This window comes from Salvelinus sp. IW2-2015, unplaced genomic scaffold, assembly GCF_002910315.2.
Source record: "Salvelinus sp. IW2-2015 unplaced genomic scaffold, ASM291031v2 Un_scaffold515, whole genome shotgun sequence".
In the NCBI taxonomy this organism is placed as follows: Eukaryota; Metazoa; Chordata; class Actinopteri; order Salmoniformes; family Salmonidae; genus Salvelinus; species Salvelinus sp. IW2-2015.
The window spans coordinates 166,493-188,262 of NW_019942566.1; the positions used below are offsets into that span (position 1 = coordinate 166,493).

Consider the following 21,770-nt stretch of genomic DNA (forward strand, 5'->3'; position numbering starts at 1 on the left):
GAGAGAGCGAGAGAGAGGAGAGAGAGAGAGAGAGAGAGGAGAGAGAGAGAGAGAGAGAGAGAGAGAGAGAGAGAGAGAGAGGAGAGAGAGAAGAGAGAGAGAGGGAGAGAGCGAGAGAGAGAGAGAGAGAGAGAGGGAGAGAAGAGAAGAGAGAGAGAGAGAGAGAGAGAGAGAGAGGAGAGAAGAGAGAGAAGAGAGAGAGAGAGAGAGAGAGAGAGAAGAGGAGAGAGAGAGAGAAGGAGAGAGAGAGAGAGAGAGAGAGAGAGGAGAGAGAGAGAGAGAGAGAGAGAGAGAGAGAGAGAGAGGAGAGAGAGAGAGAGGAGAGTAGGAGAGCAAGAGAGAGGAGAGAGAGAGAGAGAGAGAGAGAGAGAGAGAGAGAGGGGCAGGCTCTCTTCCCCCATGTTCCCTCTCTACCACCCAGCATACCCAGCATACAATGATGGGGTAGGCCGTCATTGTAAATAATAATTTGTTCTTAACTGACTTGCCTAGTTAAATAAAGGTTCAATAAAAAATATATAAAATAAAATATATAGGAGGTAAAAACACATATTTCTCTGGTTTCTCTCTCGTTTACTCCAAGATGGATCCCTCTATCTCAGTGGGAGAGCATATTTGACTGTGTCTCCAATCATCCGGAGTGGGCATGCTGATTACAGAGCTAGGCTGGCTACATTCCAGAGTTAACTTTGATCTCCATCTGAATCAACAACTGAGAGAAATCAGAATCAAGGAGCGCGCTCCTCCATCTCTTCATCTAGCAGCTGACCTGGAAACAGTTTCCTCTTTCCCGGTAAAGCAACATGCAGGGGGGGGGGTCTACCCTGCTTCTGGGAACAACAGCCATAATACCGACATGTCTTGTCCATTAGGAGCTGCTACAGTATGTTGACAGACAGGGTCTGAGTCCCAAATGGCACCCTATTCCCTTCCCTATATAGCAGCGTTTCCCAAACTCGGTCCTCGGGTGCACGTTTAGTTTTTACCCCTAACACTACACAGCTGATTCAAATGATCAAAGCTTGATGATTAGTTTAATATTTTAATCAGCTGTGTAGAGCTAGGGCAAAAAATGAAAACGTGCATCCCTGTGGTTGCCGAGGACCGAGTTTGGGAAACCCTGTTATATAATGTACTTCTTTGACAAGGGCCCATAGGACTCTGATCAAAGGTAGTGCACTATATAGGGAATAAGGTGCCATTTGGGACGCACGGGGCACTGGGGTTAGGGATGTCAGGGATGTCCGCATTACATTGCCTCACAACAGATATGCCCTCACTCAGTCAACCACGTGGGATGTTGTTTAATTGTGCTGTCTTTTAATATCTGGTTTATACAGTTGAAGTCGGAAGTTTACATACACTTAGGTTGGAGTCATTAAAACTTGTTTTTCAACCACTCCACAAATTTCTTGATATCAAACTATAGTTTTGGCAAGTCGGTTAGGACATCTACTTTGCAGCTGCACATGGGGACAAAGATCGTACTTTTTGGAGAAATGTCCTCTGGTCTGACGAATCAAAAATTGAACTGTTTGGCCATAATGACCATTGTTATGTTTGGAGGAAAAAGGGGGAGGCTTGCAAGCCGAAGAACACCATCCCAACTGTGAAGCACGGGGGTGGCAGCATCATGTTGTGGGGATGCTTTGATGCAGGAGGGACTGGTACACTTCATAAAATAAATGGCATCATGAGGCAGGAAAATGATGTGGTTGTATTGAAGCAACATCTCAAGACATCAGTCAGGAAGTTAAAGCTTGGTCGCAAATGGGTCTTCCAAATTGACAATGATCCCAAGCATACTTCCAAATTTGTGGCAAAATGCCTTAAGGACAACAAAGTCAAGGTATTGGAGTGGCCATCACAAAGCCCTGACCTCAATCCTATAGACAATTTGTGGGCAGAACTGAAAAAGCGTGTGCGAGCAAGGAGGCCTACAAACCTTACTCAGTTACACCAGCTATGTCAGGAGGAATGGGACAAAATTCACCCAACTTATTGTGGGAAGCTTGTGGAGGCTACCTGAAATGTTTGACCCAAGTTAAACAATTTAAAGGCAATGCTACCAAATACTAATTGAGTGTATGTAAACTTCTGACCCACTGGGAATGTGATGAAAGAAATAAAAGCTGAAATAAATAATTCTCTCTACTATTATTCTGACATTTCACATTATTAAAATAAAGTGGTGATCCTAACTGACCTAAGACAGGGAATTTTTACTAGGATTAAATGTCAGGAATTGTAAAAAACGGAGTTTAAATGTATTTGGCTAAGGTGTATGTAAACTTCCGACTTCAACTGTAAATTTGGTGACAAAGATACGCTTTATTTTTTTAGCCTTATGCTGGGTGACCAGTGAACTTGCACTTATGTGGTTTCAGAGACCTGGATGACGTCGTACGTCAGGGTTAAATTTAGTTGAAATGGCGAATCTRGGGCACAGGGCGATCAAACCCAGGGAGGATAGAGAGAGAGGGATTTACTGGACAGGAGGAAGAAGAAAGTGAATGAAAAAGGAGCGATAGAGAGGAGAGGATAGGAGAGAAGAGGACAGAGCAGAAGAGAAGAGAAATGGCAGTGTTTAATATCACTTTCTCTTATAGCCAGCCAAATATCTTTGCTGCTGCTGTCCATACTTCAATCAATATTTGCTCATCAAACAGCCATGTGTTCATGGGAACAATATGCTGCAATAAAGTTTGACATGTCCTTCCTCTCCAGCCCTCATCCCCTGAGCACCAATCACACCAGTAAGTAGATATGGCTTCTCCTCTGACCATGTCTGTGTCTCTTCCATGATGTGCTCCTATATTGACTGTTCTGCTCTGTAGAGTGGAGGCCTGCTGTCCACTGCTACTCTCTTACAATGATACATTTCCACGCTATTGATATTATGCTAATGAATGCATGAATGGGGGTCTGCCAAAACAGTTTTCACATGCAAGCTATGTTGTGTTTGTGTAGCAGTTTTGGTGGTCTGCAGTTTGAAAACATTAACAGTAAATTGGGTTAAGTTTAAAGACACTTTAGCAAGCTTTTATTCATATTAAAAATCTGATTTATTGATTTCTCCATGTGGTCTGTATTAAAGGGCACTTCATTTAATAGAAGAGGATTTTTAAATGTAATATCGGTACACAATCTCTACTTAAAATATCAAATCCACGCAAAAGGACGACCCATGCATTATTTCTCATGTGCAGAAATGTTGACTATCTGTCAGACTACTATATAAAGTGTAGCAGTACACATTGAGTTATCCCACTAAAAATGCTGTTTTAACTAAACAGACCATGGCTGATGCCCATGACGGCTGTGGTTTATTCCACTTTATGGTGCCGTGGACTCATCTGTATAAATAAATGAAAATAAAATGTTACGGATGTGGCAGTTGATCTTACCTAACCACTCCCTGGGTGTTCCTCAGGACGGAGGCAGCGAAGCTCTGGGTCACCCCCACCAGACTGGTGCCGTCCACCTCCACGATCTGGTCGTTCACCTTGATCCTACGACACAACACACTGAGGTCACAGAAAGGTCACACAAAGGTTAGAGATAAAGGTTACTGTAGGATCTACTGAGCTGTGGCTTGGCTGGTCTAGTGGTAAAGCCGTAGCCTCTGGTACACATGTCTGCGGTATAGGTTTGAATCAGGCCAACTACTTGTCATTCTCTCTCTATCTGTTATGTTCAATGAAAGAAAAATGTATTTGAAAACAAACTAAAAGTAATTATATACAGTTGAAGTGGGAAGTTTACATACACTTAGGTTGGAGTCATTAAAACTAGTTTTTCAACCACTCCACAAATGTCTTGTTAACAAATTATAGTTTTGGCAAGTCAGTTAGTGTCACGTCCTGACCTTAGTTCCTTTTTTATGTCTCTATTTTGGTTTGGTCAGGGCGTGAGTTGGGGTGGGCATTCCATGTTTTTCATTCTATGTTTTGTTCTGTGTGTTGTATTTCTATGTGTTTGGCCTGGTATGGTTCCCAATCAGAGGCAGCTGTCAATTGTTGTCTCTGATTGAGAACCATACTTAGGTAGCCTGTTCCCACCTGTGTTTGTGGGTAGTTGTTTCCTGTTTTGTTTGTGTCACCTGATAGGACTGTTTCGATTTTCGTTTGTTTCACTTTTGTTATTTGTATTCAGTGTTCAGTTGTAATAAATTTAACATGGACACGTATCACGCTGCAGTTTGGTCCGATCTTTTCCTATTCCTCATCAGACGAGGACGACGATTGTTACAGTTAGGACATCTACTTTGTGCATAACACAAGTCATTTTCCATCAATTTGTTTACAGACAGATTATTTCACTTATAAATCACTGTATCACAATTCCAGTGGGTCAGAAGTTTACATACACTAAGTTGACTGTGCCTTTAAACAGCTTGGAAAATTCCAGAAAATTATGTAATGGCTTTAGAAGTTTCTGATAGGCTAATTGACATCATTTGAGTCAATTGGAGGTGTACCTGTGAATGTATTTCAAGGCCTACCTTCAAACTCAGTGCCTCTTTGCTTGACGTCATGGTAAAATCCAAAAAAATCATCCAAGACCTCAGAAAAGAAATTAGACCTCCACAAGTCTGGTTCATCATTGGGAGCAATTTCCAAATGCCTGAAGGTACCACCTTCATCTGTACAAACAATAGTACGCAAGTAATAAACACCATGGGACCACGCAGCCATCATACCACTCAGGAAGGAGACGCGTTCTGTCTCCTAGAGATGAACGTACTTTGGGCGAAAAGTGCAAATCAATCCCAGAACAACAGCAAAGGACATTTTGAAGATGCTGGAGGAAACAGGTACAAATGATCTATATCCACCGTAAAACGAGTCCTATATTGACATAAACCTGAAATACCGCTCAGCAAGGATGAAGCCACTGCTCCAAAACCACCATAAAAAGCCAGACTACGGTTTGCAACTGCACATTGGGACAAAGATCGCTGACTTTTTGGAGAAATGTCCTCTGGTCTGATGAAACAAAAATAGAACTGTTTGGCCATAATGACCATTGTTATGTTTGGAGGAAAAAGGGGGAGGCTTGAAAGCCGAAGAACACCATCCCAACCATGAAGCACGGGGGTGGCAGCATCATGTTGTGGGGGTGCTTTGCTGCAGGAGGGACTGGTGCACTTCACAAAATAGATGGCATCATGAGGGAGGAGAATTATGTGGATATATTGAAGTAACATCTCAAGACAACAGTCAGGATGTTAAAGCTTAGTCGCAAATGGGTCTTCCAAAAGGACAATGACCCCAAGCATATTTCCAAAGTTGTGGCAAAATGGCTTAAGGACAACAAAGTCAAGGTATTGGAGTGGCCATCACAAAGCCCTGACCTCATTCCTATAGACAATTTGTGGGCAGAACTGAAAAAGTGTGTGCGAGCAAGGAGGCCGACAAACCTGACTCAGTTACACCAGCTCTGTCAAGGGGAATGGGTCAAAAGACACTCTAATGTACTTGTCCTCTTGCTCAGTTGTGCACCCGGGCCTCCCACTCCTYTTTCTATCCTGGTTAGAGCCAGTTTGTTCTGTTCTGTGAAGGGAGTAGTACATAGCATTGTACGAGAACTTCAGTTTCTTGGCAATTTCTCACATGGAATAGTCTTCATTTCTCAGAACAAAAATAGACTGACAAGTTTCAGAAGAAACTTCTGGCCATTTTGATCCTGTAATCGAACGTACAAATGCTGATGCTCCAGACACTCAACTAGTCTAAAGGCCAGTTCTTTTGCTCCTTTAATCAGAATAACAGTTTTCAGCTGTGCTAACATAATTGCAAAAGGGTTTTCTAATGATCAATTTGCCTTTTAAAATGATAAACTTGGATTAGCTAACACAACGTGCCATTGGAACACAGGAATGATGATTGCTGATAATGGGCCTCTGTACGCCTATGTAGATATTCCATTAAAAAATCTGCCRTTTCCAGATATAATAGTCATTTACAACATTAACAATGTTTATACTGTATTTTTGATCAATTTGATGTTATTTCAATGAACAAAATAAATAGCTTTTCTTTCAAAAACAAGGACATTTCTAAGTGACCCCAAACTTTTGAACGGTAGTGTATATACATATATAAAATGATCCACTGTGCAGTAGTAGACTATGCACTGATGTGGTGCTTTGCAGAGTGATAAAAAAAAGTCAATGTTGAGTAAGGGATGCTTAGAAAATATCTAATCGAAGTCAGATTTCATAATCTGCTTTTGAAAATGTATTATCACATGATGTGAGCTGAGTGTTCAGCGGTGCAAAATGGTGCAATAGCTAATTATCAAACTACTGAATACAGTACAGCTAGACATGTCTTGAGGCAACCGTTCTCCATTACAAGAGTGGAGCAGCACTATTGCCGAACAGACAGAAAGCATTACATTCAAACTGTGGGGTTAGCTTGGACATGACAGGATGTGTAGATGTCGCTTCCTGCTAGCACCCAGGGCTTGTGAGCCAACACCAATTTGGTCAACAGAGGAAACAAGGTTATCAGAATGTTTGCATCCCCAAATGGCACCCTATTCCCTATTTAGTGCACTACATTTGACCAGGGCCCATAGAGAACACGGTGCCATTTGGGACACAGACACAGCCTGTGACAAGGCTGTTGTGGTGACAGTTCTTTAACAAAACAATAATGAGTAGGCTGTCTATTTTAAAATTCCATTTTGATTTAACAATTCGAATATAATAATTCATTTAGATAACATTAGCGTGAAAGTCCAGGGCATGTTTTTCCCTAAGTCCCACTTTTCTATTCATAGATCTTCTATGGTCGCAATAACATTATAATACCCATGTAACAAAGCATCAATACAGTGGATGTCCAAGCTATTCTGAGAATTTAAATGTACACTTAAAACGTGTCAAACCTAACACTGTCTGACCTAACAGCAGTTTACAGTCTGAATCACTGTAGCATCACATCCACAACTCAGCCTGTCATGATGGTGGACAAACACAGATATGATTACTGACATACTGTATGGTGTCGGGACAGCCAGACTGAATGCAAACCACTTCAGACAGACAGACAGAATACAAACCAACTAACACAGACAGACAGACTAACCATCGGCATTGCAACACTGTCAACCACTTCACGTGACATTGACTGGTTGCATATGACACTTTTAAGGGCTTTTCTTTCATACAGGGCCTAGGACAACAGTAATCATCAAAGCACGGACGGGGTCAATTCCATTTCAATTCAGTCATAATCTCATTGGCTCCCCAGACAGACCTCTGTAAGCCAAAGAAGTGCCTTCCTGTCTGACACACACACACACACACACACACACACACACCTACCAGACAAGCTAAATGACTTCTATGCTTGCTTCGAGGCAAGCAACACGGAACCATGCATGAGAGCACCAGCTGTTCTGGGTGACTGTGTGAGCCGGTATGAGGAAGACCTTTAAACAGGTTAACATTCACAAGGCCGCAGGGCCAGACGGATTATCAGGATGTGTACTCAGAGCACGCACTGACCAGCTGGCAAGTGTCTTCACTGATATTTTGAACCTCTCCCTGACCCAGTCTGTAATACCTACATGTTTTAAGCAGACCACCATAGTCTCTGTGCCCAAGAAAGCCAAGGTCACCTGTCAAAATGACTATCGCCCCATAGCACTCATATCTGTAGCCATGAAATGCTTTAAAAGCCTGGTCATGGCTCACATCAACACCATCATCCCAGACACCCTGGACCCACTCCAATTTACATACTGCCCCAATAGATCCACAGGTGATGCAATCTCTAATGCACTCAACACTGCCCTCTCCAACCAGGACAAGAGGAACACCAATGTGAGAATGCTGTTCACTGACTACAGCTCAGCGTTCAACACCATAGTGCCCTCCAAGCGCATCACTGAGCTAAGGATCCTGAGACTGAACACCTCCCTCTGCAACTGGATCCTGGATTTCCTGACGGCCCGTCTCCAGGTGGTGAGGGTAGGCAACAAGACATCCGCCACGCTGACCCTCAACATGGGGGCCCCTCAGGGGTGCGTGCTCAGTCCCCTCCTGTACTCCCTGTTCACCCACAATTGCGTGGCCACGCACGACTCCAACACCATCATTAAGTTTGCTGACGACACAATGGTGGTAGGCCTGATCACCGATGACGATGAGACAGCCTATAGGGAGGTCAGAGTCCTGKCAGTGTGGTGCCAGGACAACAACATCTTCCTCAAAGTCAGAAAGACAAAGGAACTGATCGTGGACTACAGGAAACAGAGGGCCGAGCACGCCCCCATTCACATCAACCGGGTTGTAGTGGAGCAGGTCGAGAGCTTCAAGTTCCTCGTGTCCACATCACTAAGGATCTATCATGTTCCACACACACCGACACAGTCATGAAGAGGGCACAGCAATGCCTCTTCCCCTTAGGAGGCTGAAAAGATTTGGCATGGGACCTCAGATCCTCAAAAAGATATACAGCTGCACCATTGAGAACATCTTGACTGGCTGTATCACCGCTTGGTATGACAACTGCTTGGCGTCCGAATACAAGGCACTACAGAGGGTAGTGCCATCCAGGACCACTATACCCGGCAGCCACCCAAGTCATAGACTGTTCTCTCTGCTACCGCATGGTAAGCGGTACCAATGCCCCAAGTCTGGAACAATCAGGACCCTGAACAGCTTCTACCACCAAGCCATAGTTGGGGGTAGAAGTAAAATAGTTAAATAGTTCACCAAATAGCTACCCGGACTATCTGCATTGACCCTTTTCGCATAAACCTTTTGACTCATCACATACGCTGCTGTTACTGTTTATTATCTATCCTGTTGCCTAGTCAATTTATTCCAAGTTATATGTACATATCTACCTCATTTCCTCATACCCCAGCACATTGAATCAGTACTGGTACCCCGTGTATATAGCCAAGTTATCGTTACTCATTGTGTATTCATTATTACTTTTATTATTACATGTTATTTCTCTCTGCATTGTTAGGAAGGGCCCCGTAAGTAAGCATTTCACTGTTAGTCTACACCTGTTGTTTACAAAGTACGTGACAAATACAATTTTATTTGATTTATTGATTTGATTTGACAAACACACACACAGGCACACACACACACAGGCCTCTCTGTCTCACATTAAATCTCTCACCAAGACCACGTTCCGATTAACCCTCAGATTTAAGCGAAGTGTGGGGTGGGACTGAGAGGCTCAGTGGAAGATGATGCAGAGGGGTTTTCTCTCTCTCCCTGTGTCTGCATGCGTCCGTGTATGTGTGCATGTGTGACTATGAAAGCTGATCTCTGTGTTGAGTGAAACCCAGACAAACGAAACCCAGACAAAAAAAGAACATGATTTGGGGGATTTTCACGAAATGTAAGCCATAGAATAGTCCTTTGGAGGAAGGATTGTGGACATATTTGACATGTGTATCTAAGAGCATAGTTGAGAAATAATTGGTCAAAGTTGGCATATTTATGACATTTTGGCCTTACCMAGTCCTCCTTTAAGACTCCATAGTGTTTCTGTAGGTGCTACAAAGCAAACATTGGTGTCATATGAAGCTTTACCSCTTGCTCTGTAATATGAGTAGTAGTTTGATAATTTTGTTAAATAGTTTTATATTAGTTTATAAATAAATATAAACATGAATATTGAAAACCTAAAAACATTTGGCTTTAAAAAAAGATATACATTGTTGAACATAATATAGTTTATGTGCATATGAAAATTCCAGAGTGGGATCTATGCTACTTTTAGAGTTATGATCCAGTTTGTAAGCCTTACCAACACAGTGAATGTGAAAATGGATTCAAAATGGTCGCCCTCTGCTGGTGACTTGCAGGATGTGCAATGTTACAAGTAAGAAGAGCACTGTGATTGGTTACATTGCCTACTATCCCAATTTCTCTATATAAAACGGGCCATAACTTTAACACTAGCAGAGATCCCTGGAACTTTGATATGCCCGTAGAGTATATTATGTTATATTATATTATGTGTGCACACGCACCCACCCACGCACACACTGTTTCCTGCAGCTGCAGAGTGTGATAACATCCCAGAGCTGTTGCTTAAATTTCAGGCCGTGCCTCCCTCCTGACTGTAATCCCAGACCCCTGCTGCTAAATCTCTCTGGGCCATGAGGACTAGTGTGTGTGTGTGTGTATGTGTGTATGTGTGTGTGTGTACTGGGATTGAATTGGCACCTTCTCAGGAAGCAGAGAGCTCTTACCTGTCATCTCTCTCAGCCGCCCCACCCTCAATGACAGTCTTGACAAAGATTCCCAGTTTCTCCAGACCGGCGTCAGCACCCACTCCCATTCCTATGATACTGATACCAAGGCCATCATCATCTGGGCAGAGAGGAGACAGGGGTTATACAATGGCAAGTGTGTATGTGTTTGTGTCATAGAGAGAGGGGGGGGGGCGTGCCCTGTGTGTGTGTTTCAGTCAATACCATCCTTAATGTCAGCCTGTGGGTAGGAGGCGAGGGATGGATGGATAGATAGATAGATATCCATCTACCAGCATGTTACATGTGCAAAAAGAGGAATAAAAACTCTAGACCAGCTTTACTCCACACACAGAGACATGTACAAAGCTCTCCCTCGCACTCCATTTGGCAAATCTGACCATAATTATATCCTCCTGATTTCTGCTTACAAGCAAAAGCTAAAGCAGGAAGTACCAGTGACTCGCTCAATGCGGAAGTGGTCAGATGACGCAGATGCTAAGCTACAGGACTCTATTGCTAGCATAGACTGAACTATGTTCCGGGACTCATCCGATGGCATTGAGAAGTATACCACATCCGTCCCCAGCTTCATCAATAACTGCATCAATGACGTTGTCCCCACAGTGACCGTGCGTACATACCCCAACCAGAAGACATGGATTACAGGCAACATCCGCACTGAGCTAAAGGGTAGAGCTGCCGCTTTCAAGGAGCAGGACTCCCACTATGCCATCAGACGAATCATTGAACAGGCAAAGTGTAACTACAGGACTAAGATTTAATCCTACTTCACCGGCTTTGACGCTCGTCAGATGTTGCAGGGCTTGCAAACTATTACGGACTACAAAGGGAAGCCCAGCCGCGAGCTGCCCAGTGCACAAGGCTACCAGACGAGCTAAATGACTTCCATGTGCGCTTCGAGGCAAGCAACACTGAAGCATGCATGAGAGCACAAGCTGTTCCGGACGACTGTGTGATCACACTCACCATAGCCAATGTGGGTAAGACCTTTAAACAGGTCAACCTTCACAAGGCTGCAGGGACAGATTGATTACCAGGACATGTACTCCGAGCATGCGGTGACCAACTGGCAAGTGTCTTCACTGACATTTTCAACCACACATCTGCCACGCTAGTCTTCAACACGGGGGCCCCTCAGGGGTGCATGCTTAGTCCCCTCCTGTACTCCCTGTTACTCCATGACTGCGTGGCCAAGCATGACTCCTACTCCATCATTAAGTTTGCTGACGACACAACGATGGTAGGCCTGATCACCGACAACAATGACACAGCCTATAGGGAGGAGGTCAGAGACCTGGAAGTGTGGGGCCAGGACAACTACCTCTACCTCAACGTGATCAAGACAAAGGAGATGATTGTGGACTACAGGAAAAGGAGGGCCGAGCACACCCCCATTTTCATCGACTGGGCTGTAGTGGAGCAAGTTGAGAGCTTCAAGTTCCTTGGTGTCCACATCACCAACAAACTATCATGATCCAAACACACCAAGACAGTCGTGAAGAGGGCACAACAATGTCTATTCCCCCTCAGGAGACTGAAAAGATTTAGCTTGGGTTCCAGGATCCTCAAAAAGTTCTACAGCTGTGACATCGAGAGCATCCTGACTGGTTGCATCACCGCCTGGTATGGCAACTGCTCTGCCTCCGACCACAAGGCACTACAGAGGGTAGTACGGCCCAGTACAAAGTACGGCCCAGTACATCACTGGGGCCAAACTTCCTGCCATCCAGGACCACTATACCAGGCGGTGTCAAAGGAAGGAAAATTAACAAAGACTCCAGCCACTAGCGCCAAATCTAGGTACATAAGGCTCCTTAACAGCTTCTACCCCCAAGCTATAAGACTGATGAACAATTAATCAAATGGCTACTCGGACTATTTGTATTGACAGCTACTCGCTGTTTATTATCTATTATCTATGCATAATCACTTTACCCCTACCTACACATCCTTTACATCCGGCGCCGAAACGAGATGGCCGCCTCGCTTCGCGTTCCTTGGAAAATATGCAGTATTTTGTTTTTTTATGTGTTATTTCTTACATCGGTACCCCAGGTAATCTTAGGTTTCATTACATACAGTCGGGAGGAACTACTGAATATACGATTAACGTCAACTCATCATTGTTCCTACCAGGAATATGACTTTCCCGAAACGGATCCAGTGTTTTGCCTTCCACCCAATACAATGGATCTGATCCCAGCCGGCGTACCCTGTTGCGACGCCGTAAAAGGGGCAAACGAGGCGTCTCCTGGTCAGGCTTCGGAGACGGGCACATCGCGCTCCACTCCCTAGCATACTACTCGCCAATGTCCAGTCTCTTGACAATAAGGTTGATGAAATCCGAGCACGGGTAGCATTCCAGAGAGACATCAGGGATTGCAACGTGCTCTGCTTCACGGAAACATGGCTAACTCAAGAGACGCTAACGGATCGGTGCAGCCAGCTGTTTCTTCATCATCGCGCCGACAGAAACAAACATCTTTCTGGTAAGAAGAGGGCGGGGGGTATGCCTTATGATTAACGAGACGTGGTGTGATCATCATAACAACACACAGGAACTCAAGTCATTCTTTTCACCTGATCTAGAACTCCTCACAATCAAATGTCGACCGCATTATCTACCAAGGAATTCTCTTCGATCATAATCACAGCCGTATATATTCCCCCCAAGCAGACACATCGATGGCCCTGAACGAACTTTATCTGACTCTTTGTAAACTGGAAACCACACACCCTGAGGCTGCATTCATCGTAGCTGGGATTTTAACAAGGCTAATCTAAAAACAAAACTCCCTAAATTCTATCAGCATATCGATTGTGCTACCAGGGCTGGAAAACCCTAGATCATTGTTATACTAATTTCCGCGACGCATATAAGGCCCTCCCCCGCCCCCCTTTCGAAAGCTGACCACGACTCCATTTTGTTGATTCCAGCCTACAAACAGAAACTAAAACAACAAGCTCCCGCGCTCAGGTCTGTTCAACGCTGGTCGACCAATCTGATTCCACGCTTCAAGACTGCTTCGATCACGCGGATTGGAATATGTTCCGCATTGCGTCCAACAACAATATTGACGAATATGCTGATTCGGTGAGCGAGTTCATTAGGAAGTGCATTGACGATGTCGTACCCACAGCAACGATTAAAACATTCCCAAACCAGAAACCGTGGATTGACGGCAGCATTCGCGTGAAACTGAAAGCGCGAACCACTGCTTTTAACCAGGGCAAGGTGACCGGAAGCATGACCGAATACAAACAGTGTAGCTATTCTCTCCGCAAGGCAATCAAACAGGCTAAGTCCCAGTAAGAGACAAAATGAGTCGCAATTCAACAGCTCAGACACAGAGGTATGTGGCAGGGTCTACAGTCAATCACGGATACAAAAGAAAACCAGCCCCGTCGCGGACCAGGATGTCTTGATCCAGACAGGCTAAACAACTTTTTTGCCCGCTTTGAGGACAATACAGTGCCACTGACACGGCCCCCTACCAAAACCTGCGGGCTCTCCTTCACTGCAGCCGAGGTGAGTAAAACATTTAAACGTGTTAACCCTCGCAAGGCTGCAGGCCCAGACGGCATTCCCAGCCGCGTCCTCGAGCATGCGAGACCAGCTGGCTGGTGTGTTTACGGACATATTCAATCAATCCTTATCCCAGTCCGCTGTTCCCACATGCTTCAAGAGGGCCACCATTGTTCCTGTTCCCAAGAAAGCTAAGGTAACTGAGCTAAACGACTACCGCCCCGTAGCACTCACTTCCGTCATCATGAAGTGCTTTGAGAAACTAGTCAAGGAACATATCACCTCCACCCTACCGGACACCCTAGACCCACTCCAATTTGCTTACCGACCCAATAGGTCCACAGACGACGCAATCGCAACCACACTGCACACTGCCCTAACCCATCTGGACAAGAGGATACCCATGTGAGAATGCTGTTCATCGATTACAGCTCAGCATTTAACACCATAGTACCCTCCAAACTCGTCATCAAGCTCGAGACCCTGGGTTCTGACCCCGCCTGTGCAACTGGGTCCTGGACTTCTGACGGGCCGCCCCCAGGTGGTGAGGGTAGGTAACAACATCTCCACCCCGCTGATCCTCAACACTGGGCCCCACAAGGTGTCGTTCTGAGCCCTCTCCTGTACTCCCTGTTCACCCACGACTGCGTGGCCATGCACGCCTCCAACTCAATCATCAAGTTTGCGGATGACACTACATGTAGGCTTGATTACCAACAACGACGAGACGGCCTACAGGGAGGAGGTGATGGCCCTCGGAGTGTGGTGTCAGGAAAATAACCTCACACTCAACGTCAACAAAACAAAGGAGATGATTGTGGACTTCAGGAAACAGCAGAGGGAGCACCCCCCTATCCACATCGACGGGTCAGTAGTGGAGAAGTGTAAAGTTTTAAGTTCCTCGGTGTACACATCACGGACAAACTGAATTGGTCCACCCACACAGACAGCGTCGTGAAGAAGGCGCACAGCGCCTCTTCAACCTCAGGAGGCTGAAGAAATTCGGCTTGTCACCAAAAGCACTCACAAACTTCTACAGATGCACAATCGAGAGCATCCTGTCGGCTGTATCACCGCCTGGTACGGCAACTGCTCCGCCCACAACCGTAAGGCTCTCCAGAGGGTAGTGAGGTCTGCAGAACGCATCACCGGGGGCAAACTACCTGCCCTCCAGGACACCTACACCACCCGATGTCACAGGAAGGCCATAAAGATCATCAAGGACAACAACCACCCAAGCCACTGCCTGTTCACCCCGCTATCATCCAGAAGGCGAGGTCAGTACAGGTGCATCAAAGCAGGGACCGAGAGACTGAAAAACAGCTTCTATCTCAAGGCCATCAGACTGTTAAACAGCCACCACTAACATTTAGCGGCCGCTGCCAACATACTGACTCAACTCCAGCCACTTAAAAATGGGAATTGATGGAAATTATGTAAAAATGTACCACTAGCCACTTTAAACAATGCCACTTAATATAATGTTTACATACCCTACATTACCCATCTCATATGTATATACTGTACTCTATATCATTACTGCATCTTGCCATCTTTATGTAATACATGTACCACTAGCCACTTTAAACTATGCCACTTTATGTTTACATACCCTACAGTACTCATCTCATATGTATACCGTACTCTATACCATCTACTGCATTTGCCTATGCCGTTCTGTACCACCACTCATTCATATATCTTTATGTACATATTCTTTATCCCTTTACACTTGTGTGTGTATAAGGTAGTAGTTGTGGAATTGTTTGGTTAGATTACTTGTTGGTTATTGAACGTTGCATTGTCGGAACTAGAAGCACAAGCATTTCGCTACACTCGCATTAACATCTGCTAACCATGTGTATGTGACTAATAAAATTTGATTTGATTTGATTTACATGTATATATTACCTCAATTACCTCGACTAACCTGTACCCCCAGCACATTAACTCGGTATCTGTACCCCCTGTATATAGCCTCATTATTGTTATTTTATTGTTGCTCTTTAATTTTGTACTTTAGTTCATTTAATAAATATTTTTCTTAACTCTTATTTTTCTTAAAACGGCATTGTTGGTTAAGGGCTTGTAAGTAAGCATTTCACAGTAAGGTTGTGAAATGCTGTTGTATTCGGCGCATGTGACAAATAAAATGTGATTTGAATTTAATTTAATTTCAAAGTGGAATACAAATATGAAAAAATATATATATCTTTATTTGATAAGTATTCAACACCCTGAATCAGTACATGTTAGAATCACCTCTGGAAGTGATTACAGTTGTGAGTCTTTGTGGGTATGTCGCTAAGAGCTTTGCACACCTGGATGTTGATCATTGCCTGACTGACATTTTCAAGCCTTGACATACATTTTCAAGCTGATTTAAGTCAAAACTGTAACTAGGCCACTTAGGAATGTCATCTTGGTAAGCAACTCCAGTGTAGATTTGGCCTTGTGTTTTTTGTCTTGCTGAAAGGTGAATTTGTCTCTCAGTGTCTGGTGGAAAGCAGACTGAACCAGGTTTTCCTCTAGGATTTTGCCTGTGCTTAGCTCTATTCCATTTATTTTTATCCTAAAAAACTCCTTAGTCCTTGCCAACGACAAGCATACCCATAAGATGATGCAGCCACCACCATGCTTGAAAATATGAAGAGAGGTAATTAGTGAAGAGTTGGATTTGCTCCAAACATAACGCTTTGTATTCAGGCCATGAAGTTAATTTCTTTGCCAAATCTTTTGCAGTTTTACTTCAGTGCCTTATTGCAAACAGGATGCAAGTTTWGGAGAAAAATAATTCTGTACAGGCTTCCTTCTTTTCACTCTGTCATTTAGGTTACTATTGTGGAGTAACTACAATGTTGTTGATCCATCGTCAGTTTTCTCCTATCACAGCCGCTGTCWGCTTTTTTATTTTGGCCCATTTACCAATCGGTGTCCTTCATTACTAGGCATTGGAAAACCTCCCTGGTCTTTGTAGTTGAATCTGTGCTTGAAAYTCACTGCTCGATTGAGGGACATTACAGATAATTGTATGTGTGGGGTACAGAGATGAGGTAGCCATTAAAACATTATGTTAAACACTATTATTGCACACAAAGTGAGTCCATGCAACTTATTATGTGACTTGTCAAGCAAATTTCCACTCCTGAACTTATTTAGGCTTGCCATTACAAAGGGGTTGAATACTTATTGACTGAATACATTTTAGCTTTTAATTTTGTATTACTTTGTAAAAATGTCTAAAAACAATTCCACTTTGACATTACGGGGTATTGTGTGTAGGCCAGTGACAAAAAAATCTAAATTTCATCCATTTTAAATTCAGGCTGTAAGTGAACAAACTGTGAATAAAGTCAAGGGGTGTGAACACTTTCTGAAGGCCCTGTACATGAAGTGTGTAGGGTGTAGGGAGTGAAGAGATAGTGCATAGAGGATATGGTTATTTGGGATCGGCCCCAGGTCTATGTACCTTTCTCCAGCTCTACAGGGAACAGCTCCAGTTTCTCCACCCTCTTCTCCAGCTCGTACTCTGCTGACGAGGCCACCGGGTCCACCTCCTCATTCCTCCTGTCATAGTCCTCGTTACAGTAGGTGTTGAACACCTGCAGACACACAGAAACACACTTGTTAGCTACCACACTGAGTTCACTTTTTACACAAGCTATGTTTGGGGGAATCATATTTTGTTATTGAGTAGTTGGTAACAAGACATATACAGTAGTATAAGTATATTGTGCAAGACCACATGTCTTTAGATGAGTGGTACTACAAGTGTTTGAAATATGTTAATAAAGATGATATTTTCATCCAGTCCAGTGAAGAGCTTTGGTGGATATGTGCAGTTCAGTATACTGATGCCTGGCCGTGTTGAACCAGGGACTTTAGGAGTATAGGCTACATAACTACTGGTGTATCTACTTTAAATGTCATATATGTTATTAGAAACCGGCTTGTTCGAGCGTTGAATGCTGATTGGCTGACAGCGATGGTATATCAGACCGTATACCACGAGTATGACAAAACATTTATTTTTACTCTTCCAATTACATTGGTTACCAGTTTATGATAGCAATAAGGTACCTCAGGGAGGTGGTGGTGTGGTATATGGCCCTAGGGGGCGTGGTATATGGCCAATATACCACGGCTAAGGGCTGTATCCAGGCACTCCGCGTTGCGTCATGCCGAGGAACAGCGCTTAGCAGTGGTATATTGGCCATATACCACGCCCCCTAGGGCCTTATTGCTTAATTCTACTATTATTATATATATGATATATTACATTAGCACTAACACATCATCACCCTGGAGGAGTATGAGGTCCATAGAGACAGAGGAGAAAAGGGGCAGAGTTGTCGTCCTTGAGCGTGGGCATAGTGATGGTCATCTTCTGAAACGCTACCAGTCACTTCCACTCCCCTTCAGCCTGAGAGATTCTGTTGCTCACTCTGGTGTGAAGGGGCTGATGCACGCACTCCTGTCACTGACCGCGGACCACGTCCCAGACTGATACAAGGTCTCTGTGTCAGCTCAGTTCTGAACTGCCAACACCCAGCCGGGTGACAAACACACACCTGGGCCCACACAGCGTCTCAGAGTAGGAGTGCCCGCCTATGTAATCCCCCCGCCTATGTAATCTTATTCATTATTATCTAAAAGGCTAAACTGATCCTAGGTCAGCATTCCTACTCTGAGCTCTGCACTGCCAACACCCACCCTGGTGACAAACTAACAAACACCTGGCATGGTGTATTCAGTAGGGTTAACCAGTAAGGTGAAAGGAACAGTGGAAATCACCTCACAGGATCCCCTATTCAACATGACAGACAGTCATATCTGTTCTACATAACGCATTTTTATCTGAACACACACCTGGCTTCATCTAAGTGGCCCGGCTTCCGCAGAACAGGTTACAGGTGTTGTGTGTTGATTGTTGTCATTTGTTTGCAGACAAGCAGTGACAAGACATGTCAGATTTAGCAGATTCAGCCGAGTCTGTGTCTCTGTGTCAGTCTTCGACTCTCCATAATAAGCAACATCAGGAGAATGACAACGCGTCATGATTAATGATAATATGTCATGATTAATATGCCAGAATATCTCATCTGTGAAGAACACATTCATCAGAACAGAACAGAAGTGCCTGATGAAGACAGCCATTCATACTGCTACAATAACAGAAAGATGCTGTCTGTGTCACACCCTGATCTGTTTCACCTGTCTTTGTGCTTGTCTCCACCCCCGTCCAGGTGTCGCCCATCTTCCCCATTATCCCCTGTGTATTTATACCTGTGTTCTCTGTTTGTCTGTTGCCAGTATGTTTTGTTTGTGAAACCTACCAGTTTGTTCCCCTGATCCTGCCCGGTTTCTTGCTCCTGTTTTCTAGTCCTTCCCGGTTTTGACCGTTCCGCCTGCCCTGACCCTGACCCTGCCTGCCGTTCTATACCCTGACCCACCTCACTGGATTATTGACCCCTGCCTGCCCTGACCCTGAGACTGCCTGCCATTCTAGACCCTTTGCACCCTTTCTGGATTATTGACTCCTGCCTGCCTTTGACCTGTCATTTGCCTGACTCTGTTTTAGAAATAAACTTTTGTTTCTTTGACACTGTCTGCATCTGGGTCATACCTGAAACGTGATAGTATGTCTGTCTGTCTCACAAAAACATATTCCCTGTGCGATACAGTCTATGAGTATGATGTAGTCTATGAGTATGATATAGTCTGAGTATGATATAGTCAATGATATAGTCTATGAGTATGATATGGTCTATGATATAGTCTATGAGTATGATATAGTCTGAGTATGATATAGTCTATGATATAGTCTATGAGTATGATATAGTCTGAGTATGATATAGTCTATGATATAGCCTAGGAGTATGACTATAGTCTATGGATATAGTCTATGAGTATGATATAGTCTATAGTATATTAGTCTATGAGTATGATATAGTCTATTGAGTATGCATCAGGTATATGATATAGTCTATGAGTATGATATAGTCTATGATATTAGTCTATGAGTATGATATAGTCTATGATATAGTCTATGAGTATGATTATAGTCTATGATATAGTCTATGAGTATGATAAGTCTATATATAGTCTTATGAGTATGATATAGTCTATGATATAATCTATGAGTATGATATATAGTCTATGATTAAATATATGAGTATGATATAGTCTATGAGTATGATATAGTCTATGATATAGTCTATGAGTATGATATAGTCTATGATATATATGAGTATGATATAGTCTATGATATATATGAGTATGATATAGTCTATGATATAGTCTATGAGTATGATATAGTCTATGACAGGGTTCATCAACTAGGTTTAGCCTTAGGCCAAAAAATTCGGAGCTAATAGTCGGCGGGCCAGAACATAATTAGTATATAAAATTAACACAATTAATTGGCCTACACTACAAATGTAACAACATTTTAACACATCAGATTAGTAAATAATAAACTCAGTGACAATAACATAATAATTTTGATCTGAATACACTCATAAAATCAACAGCTACATTCAATGACTTTTCTTGTCTATTTCTCTGTGCATTGGGAAAATGGGGAAAAACAGGTATATGTAGCCTACACTATTGTTTTCAACATTCGTTCAGAATTGTTATTTTTTATTTAACTAGGCAAGTCAGTTAAGAACAAATTCTTATTTTCAATGACGGCCTGCTCTTCAGGAGCAGAACGACAGATTTTTTTTACTTGTCAACTCGGGGATTTGAACTTGCAACCTTTCGGTTACTAGTCCAACGCGCTAACCACTAGGCTACCTGCCACCCCAAAGAATAATTAGCTTGATAGCAAGACAAAATGTTGCTCTCAAAAAGTATCAAAAAGAAAGGTGGATAATGAAAATAAATCATGAATGTACAGAGAGATATGTGTTCATCTTACCATCGTTTCCCAAAGCCAAGCCAGTGTGTCTTATTTGCAATGAAAATATCGCTGTTTACAAATAATTCAATCTCAGACATCATTATAAATCTAAACATGGCATATTCTCACTTAAACTTAAACGGGTTAAATCTCCAGTTACAAGGAAGAGGGAAAACAGTCGTGGACATGGTGGAAAAACTTGAGGCCTTTACTAGGAAGCTTGAGTTGTCCCGATTTGGACTTGTCATCTGAAAGGCTACTGCACTTCAGCACACTGAAAACGGCAGACAGAGGGACCAGACAACTTCTCCACCAGATTTGAAGACTACATCATGCCCAAGGATACCATTGCGTTTGTACGTGATCCTTTCACAGTCTGTCCAGGTGGAGAAGTCTTCTCCCTTGCTAAGAAAACGATACCCTCGCTGGATGATGCCACAATTGAAACTGAGCTGATTGAATTCCAGACATCGAGCCATCTCAGGGATGCACTCGGGAGTGCCGAGTCCTTGTGTGCGTTTTGGGTGGCATGCTCAGAGAAATACAGCACTATAAAGAAACTTGCATTTCATGTACTAACAATGTTTGGATCGACTTACACCTGCGAGTCTGCATTTTCCTCAATGAGTGCAGTATAGATTGACGACAGCAACTGGCTTTTTACATAAGTCAATCGAGGACAGCCTGTGCATTCAAAATCACATCCATCTCACGCGACATCCACAAGATCGTGTACGAGGGGAAATGCAACTTTTCCCATTGAGTAAGTCACTAAGTGGCCTATATGGAAGTATTTAGTAAATACTAACATTATTGTGAATGCTTTTCCAGGGATACTTAGGTCTCAAGCTGACAGTATTTTCTGTTTGTTCTGTCGTTACAGCAGGCTGTCCCGATACAGCCATTCAGATACAGACATCGCCTTTTTTTCTTTAAATTATTGTTTTATGTAGGATGCTACATTTTAGGCCAGTTGCAATTGTAAATAGGCCTAATAAAAAAATCACACTTATATTAGGACAAATATGTTTAATTGTAAAAGATGCTGTTAAGCCTCATAGCCTACCTCAGCCAGTT

The 21,770-nt window shown here is 43.4% G+C and overlaps 1 protein-coding gene across 1 annotated transcript in view; it reads right to left on the bottom strand.

Moving 5' to 3' along the window:
* The window catches only part of ppp1r9a (protein phosphatase 1, regulatory subunit 9A), a 106,746-nt gene that overhangs the window by 38,560 nt on the left and 46,416 nt on the right, over positions 1–21,770 (bottom strand). The window contains exons 2-4 of the mRNA XM_070438156.1: positions 17,256–17,388; positions 10,237–10,357; positions 3,408–3,512 (exon numbers count right to left, since the gene is read on the bottom strand). Of these exons, the coding sequence (XP_070294257.1) occupies positions 3,408–3,512; positions 10,237–10,357; positions 17,256–17,388 (359 nt within the window). The remainder of the gene's footprint in view (positions 1–3,407; positions 3,513–10,236; positions 10,358–17,255; positions 17,389–21,770) is intronic.